The sequence below is a fragment of the Arachis hypogaea genome, chromosome 10 (genome assembly GCF_003086295.3).
Source record: "Arachis hypogaea cultivar Tifrunner chromosome 10, arahy.Tifrunner.gnm2.J5K5, whole genome shotgun sequence".
In the NCBI taxonomy this organism is placed as follows: Eukaryota; Viridiplantae; Streptophyta; class Magnoliopsida; order Fabales; family Fabaceae; genus Arachis; species Arachis hypogaea.
The window spans coordinates 114,561,561-114,567,795 of record NC_092045.1 but is presented as its reverse complement, the minus strand read 5'-3'; the positions used below and the strand labels follow the sequence as shown (position 1 = coordinate 114,567,795).

At 34.7% G+C, this 6,235-nt stretch overlaps 1 protein-coding gene across 2 annotated transcripts; it reads right to left on the bottom strand.

Moving 5' to 3' along the window:
• Nucleotides 1-3,349: 3,349 nt before the first annotated feature.
• LOC112716887 (UDP-N-acetylglucosamine transferase subunit ALG14) lies at nucleotides 3,350-6,162 on the bottom strand. Of its 2 annotated transcripts, XM_025768921.2 has the most exons (6): nucleotides 6,010-6,162; nucleotides 5,199-5,422; nucleotides 4,969-5,108; nucleotides 4,141-4,287; nucleotides 3,999-4,058; nucleotides 3,350-3,737 (listed from the first exon to the last, which is right to left on the bottom strand). In XM_025768921.2, the coding sequence occupies exons 2-6, from the start codon at nucleotides 5,374-5,376 to the stop codon at nucleotides 3,561-3,563; spliced, it is 702 nt and encodes a 233-aa protein (XP_025624706.1). In that variant the 5' UTR covers nucleotides 5,377-5,422; nucleotides 6,010-6,162; the 3' UTR covers nucleotides 3,350-3,560. The 2 variants fall into 2 exon arrangements, with proteins under 2 accessions (XP_025624706.1, XP_025624707.1); XM_025768922.2 differs by lacking the exon at nucleotides 3,999-4,058.
• Nucleotides 6,163-6,235: the final 73 nt, after the last annotated feature.

Below are 6,235 nucleotides of genomic sequence, written 5' to 3'. Positions count from 1 at the left end.
TTTCCAATATTCGATACTAATACTAGAGTACTAGACTCTTTAGGGCTACTAAGTATCCTTCCATATAAGATATGATTGATCAACTATAAGATATTTTAAAAGCCATCTCTGTTTAAGGTGATCAAATTAACATAGAAACAGAGATGATTTCTACAAGATTTTGTCACATTGATAAAAGGCTAACAAAAGCCAATAGTGATTTGTTGAAGAATTTGTGAGAAATGGCAAATAGAATCACATATGTAGACAAAGTATAGCAATTAAAAAGTAATCTATTTATTAGTTGTTTAACATGCTACTTCATGCGTTGGGGGAAGCATCTTATGATACTATGTAATTATCGTACAATATAGTTCATAGCGAAACTCTAACCCTTTTAGGAAGGGAAGGGAAAATCAAAAAGCGAAGTTGAAAAAGATGGGGAGATGAACAATGAGGAGAACAATATTGAAAGGGGACTGCTGAGATGGAGACAGAAATTAATAACAACAACAAGGTCTTATCGGTCTTATCTCACTAAGTAATTCAATTACATAAATTAAACAATGTCATTATATTTTGTCAAAAATCATGTATCTCTTGAGTTTATTTATAGATAAACCACTTTTGATAAATTCTTTTAATATTTTCTTGAATCTCCCTCTACCCATAGCCTAAGACAGAAATAGAAATTAGCACCCTGAAAATTGCTGGGCAATATTGCCTTTCCCACAAACTTTTGGTACTATTGCAAATCATTCCCCAAACTGACGTTAAAAAAAAAAAAATCCTTTCAGACTCGGATAGAGACAATAATTTTTCTTCCTTTAATTTTTACCTTTTTTCAAAAATTATTTTTCATAAGGAATATACACATTGGTGTTTTTGCTCAATATTGGGGAAGGAGGTGCTTTGCCGCTTTGTGAATTCAGGTTCAACACGCGAGGGGCGTGGTGACAGGATCCGTCAGCGGCGTGGCAGTTCCCGGCAACACGCGGTGGGCATGGTGATGTGGCGAGCTAGCAGGCGTGGAAGCTCGCTGGCAACACGCGGTGGGCGTGGAAGCTTGCTGGCAACACGCGGTGGGCGTAGAAGCTCGCTGGCAACACGCGCTGGGCGTGTTGCCTGCGAATCAAGCAGGCGTTGCAGAGGTTCCCGCGCCTTGCCAAGGAGCTGCAGCAACACGGGGTGGGCGTGTTGGAGTCTGTCTGCATGCAAGGGACACCTCCTCCACCTCGGTAAGCAGCGAACGCAGCTGAAGCTCTCTATAAATTGAGCCCCTCAATACCCATTTCATGCATTCTGTGTAGCGAGCTTTCTGTGTTAAAAGAGAGAAGAAATGAAGTGAGGAAGAAAAAGAAGAGCTTAGTGTGTTGAAAAAAAAAAAAAGAGAGTAAATATACCAAAAGAAAATTATTAGCCTGTATTTATTTAAAATAATAGTACGTAATTATACGGGATGCGAAGAATATATTATCAATTATTTAGATCATTCAATATATGTAAGTTGATAAATTTTATTTTTTATGTATTTAAATTTTTTTTATTTTTTGTTATTGTTAGTATCATGTGAAAATATAGTATTGTTATTATTTTAGTATTATAATTTTTATGTTAGTATTTTATTAATATTTTCAAATAATATTTTTATTTATCTAATATAATCATATTTTATTTTATATAAATGTGAATATATACTCTCTTTTTTAAATGTTTTGTTATAATAGAATTATTTTTCTGTATATTTAATAAATAATTTAAATATTAATAAGTAAATAAATATTTTTATTTTTAAAAATAAATATGTGAATATTTATTAAATATTTTAATAAATAAATATTATAATAAACATATGAATATTTATAAAATATGTTATTATTAAATATTTCAAAAATAAATATTATTAAATATTTTATTTATTTTCAAAAATAAAAATTATTTATATTTATTTATTCTCAAAAATAAATATAAATACTGATTTATAATATTTAAATAAATAAATATTTTTTATTTATGATTAGAAATAACAATATTTATATTGATGTAAATTAGTATTATAAATATTTATTTGTATTAATTTTTATTTATTTAAACTAATATTTAGTGAATAAATATATTTTTGTTGAACCAATCTAACAGGATTCTGATGGTTCATAAACTGGATTCGTTGCGGACATGGAATTCGATGGTCAAAAATTACTTACGCTCAACGGGATTCTACCACGTTTTTAGGATGAGGATTTTATCCTTTATTAGCTGCTCTAGTGGAAAGGTAGAGGCCAAAAACTCATACCTTTGTATTGCCTATGGGTGAGGTTACTGTGACACTAGAAGATGTCGCTCATATATTTGGCCTACCCATTGATGAAGAGTCTATGAGCAACTGGACAGATAGTAGTAGCGACTTCCTACAGAGCCAGAGCATCGCGATATTCAATCGCGAACCGGTTGTCAGTAGTTCTTTAAAAATCTTATATAAAGTTGCGTTGGGTTCGCTGCATCAGAGACACAGAGTAATTGGGCACTGAGAAGTCTATCTAGAGATAAGTCATATTCCAGATTTTTTTTGTTAGGTTCGACCCTATTCACGGATAAGTCAACCGCATATGCCCACACGAATACGGTCGACTTATCCGCATATGCCCAGATATTCGTGTGGGCATATGCGGTCGACTTATCCGTGAATAGGGTCGAACCCAACAAACAGAAAATCTGACATCTGATGTATCTCTTAATAGACTCCTTAGTGTCCAATGGCTCTGTGTCTCTGATGCGGCGAACCCAACCCAACTTTATATAAGATTTCAAAGAACTACTGATAACCGGTTCACGACCGAATATCGCGATGCTCTGGCTCTGTAGAAAGTCACTACTACTATCTGTCCAGCCGCTCACAGGCTTTCCATCAATGGGTAGGCCAAATATATGAGCGATATCTTCCAGTGTCACAATAGCCTCATCCACCGACAATACAAAGGTATGAGTTTTTGGCCTCCACCTTTCCACTAAAGCAGCTAATAAGGGATAAAATCCTCTTATCACCCGAATCCTAGAAACGTGGTAGAATCCCGTTGAGCGTAAGTAGTCCCCGATCCATCTCACAACTCGTACCAGAGACTTCTTATACACAGTACACATATGAAAAATAATTTCTGCATAAAAATTATTCTGACATATCCATTAGAAGAATTACTATTAAATATAATGGATGTAATCATTGCAATGGAACTAATAAATAAATGTGCTTGGTATGTACCTGTTTTGAAAATTTTAAAATTTTACTCTCTAAAGTCTCTATAGAATACTTCACTTTTGTATTAGAAAAAATATAAAAATAAAATTCAACCAAGAAGGTCATAAGCTAAGGATGTATAGAAAAAGTCTGGCATATCCATTAGAAGAATTAATCTTCGAAATTTAAAACCAATGAAACTGCCACAAAAAGCCCACGTCCATGAACCCATTGCAAAGTAAGGAAGGATTTGCTTATACAACAATATTTCTCAATCAAGGCAAAATTATGTTTTGCTGTTTTGGATTCAGTATACAAAATTCTCTCAATTGATAAAGGAAACAATGAGTTACATAAGACGGCCAACATAGATAGCTCGCGGATATTGCTGTTGCAGCCGTGGCCATTGAACAAAGAGTTGATCGGCGATTCGCAACTTGTACAGAAGCAGTCCACTCAAGGAGAGCCTCCTCACTCTCGCAATACTCTCGACATAGAAAATTGATGACCATCTGATCCCAAGTACCTACGCAAATGGTTAAACACAATTCAGTATCAGCTTAATAAATGTGTTTCCTGGACTGATTTTTATTTTGTACACTCATTAGATGTGTAAGATTCACATGAGACGGATTCTTCTAAACCCCATTTAATGGTGAATGACCGTGTGTTGGCTCCACATAAAAAACAAAATGAGGTATACAAGATTTCATTCAGCTAAACTAGTCAAATAAATTGGATAAACGAAGCAAAAGAATGAAAATATAACAATGATGGGAATGAGAACCTTAAATACGAATGCAATTGCACAAATGGGAATGCAAGTTCCAGGTCCATTGCAAAGTATCTGAATAGTAAAATAGTTAATATATAAGAAGAGTGACAGAAATTATGGACAGAAGAAATTAAGGATAGACATAGTGCAGTACCACTTCAGGTCTAATTTTAATCATCAGCCATAGGGCATGTACCATTGCAACTAAAGTAGTCCAAATTGAGGTTATATAAGATTGACCAACTTCCCTACTCCGATATATCTTCATGAACTTTCCAGCATTGGTTATCGGTGTTCCATTCTGCAATAAAACAACAAATATTCCTGATCAGAATCTATAAATCATTGACAATAAGCAGAAGTAAAATTAAGAGCACATCATTAAGCAGCTCTTCAGAAGTTAATGACACAATACAGAAATACTGATTTATCTTTTATGAGAATGTACTTTATGACAATAATTTCCACCAAGTTTGATAAGCACTCAATTAGACCCCTGAAGTATAAACTGCTTGCAACAAATCACCTATGAATCATAGATATATACTCCTGGAAGAAATGGGAATGGAACACAGGTACATTTACGATCATAAAGTCAAGTCTGAAGTCTAGTTATTCCCACCTCCAAATACAGTGGACTTCAACCAATATATTATCCTCAAAGAAAGTTTCACGTAATCTCTTTATTTTTCCTTATAATAATCATTGACAGAGACAAATATACAACATAAAAAACTACCATTATAGATTCATATAGAGTGCAACAAAGGTAAGGTGCACAAGTTCACAAACCATTAAATCTTATATTCCAAGATGCCAACAATGTCTTTACGACTCAAGACTTCATTTGACTAAAGGCACCCGACTACCATGTAGAGCCCAAAACACACAAAGCACACCACAAAACACGGTGTTCTTGGGAATAACTGTGGCAAAGTTCACTAATATATAAGGCACTTCTGGAGACATACAAAAATAGTACCTCTGCTGCAAGGGAGTTCTCCAGCAACTCGGCCTTTTGCAAACTCATGTTATCAGTCGCAGCAGCTATATAGAATCTTGGGTAAAACCTATCTTTCTGTAATACTGCCAATAGATCAAGCATCTCGGCAGTATGACCTCCTACAGAAAAATAAAACCAAAACTTCATGATGCAATTGAGGTAAAAGTATTGTGATATATGCATGGAAAGGAAGGAAAATAAGCTCAAACCTGATCCCAAAATAATGAGGGTACTAACAGGTTTTTTAGCTCTTCTGCTCATAGGCCTGCTGCTACAATATATGACAAAAAGAACTCGAACCAAGATCAATGTGATAACAAAAATGACACTTGAAATGATGGCAGTTGAAGTAACCGCTGAGAAGCTGCAGCCATTGCCTTTGTCCATGAGAGGCAGATTGGAGATTTCAGTTAAAGGTACATTTACATCTTCCCTACAGAATTCCAGAAAAGAATCAACATACTAGAAACAATAACATACACAAAGAGAGATAACTACATTGTTACATACTACACATAACTACATATATGTGAAAGAGAGATGCACTGGAAGAACAAACACAAAGCCTAAAAGACTATATTTTACGGGAGCAAGTATTGGAGACTAATCAATAATGTTTAGTATTTTGTTTGTATAATCTCATAAGTAATGCTCTCTTGTTTGCCTAAAGCACGAAGAAAATTCTGAGGAGTTTGACATGCTTATGCTGCATTTGCTTCATCAAACAAATAGAAAAGGCACTTGTTACTACTAAGCCAAACATGAACAATACATGATTGATGAATACAGCTGCAAGTGAATCCAATGTCTAAATACACAACAAACTAATCAATCAAATAATAACCGCAAAACCATTTTTGTAACCACATAATCATAATTATTATTATAATAATAAACCTAAATCAATAATAATTAAGCATAAAACATTATTCTCACTTGATGATATCAGAATTAAAAGAAACAGGACCATTCCATCATCTAGCAGATGAGTGAAATTCAACGGAATAATGATAGGTTTACCTGGTAAAAAGGATAGTAAAAAATCCATGAAAGATTCGATGGTGAACACCATTGATAGATCGATGCAGCCAGAGAAAGCTGAAGAGTTAGATCTGAGAGAAAGAAGATCGCAGAAATGGTGAAGAAGAAGCAGAGGAGGGACAAAACAGCGCAGGAAGCGGCGAGAGAAGAAGCGGTGAACCGGAGATGCGCCGGAGGCGGCGGTGAACGCAAAAGCGACGGCGAA

Coding starts and splice junctions, on each gene's coding strand:
- LOC112716887 (XM_025768921.2), bottom strand. CDS start 5,376: ATGGACAAAGGCAATGGCTGCAGCTTCTCAGCGGTTACTTCAACTGCC. Junction 5,109..5,198: donor CCTCATTATTTTGGGATCAG/GTTTGAGCTTAT, acceptor ATTTTTCTGTAG/GAGGTCATACTGCCGAGATG. Junction 4,288..4,968: donor AGAACTCCCTTGCAGCAGAG/GTACTATTTTTG, acceptor GTTTTATTGCAG/AATGGAACACCGATAACCAA.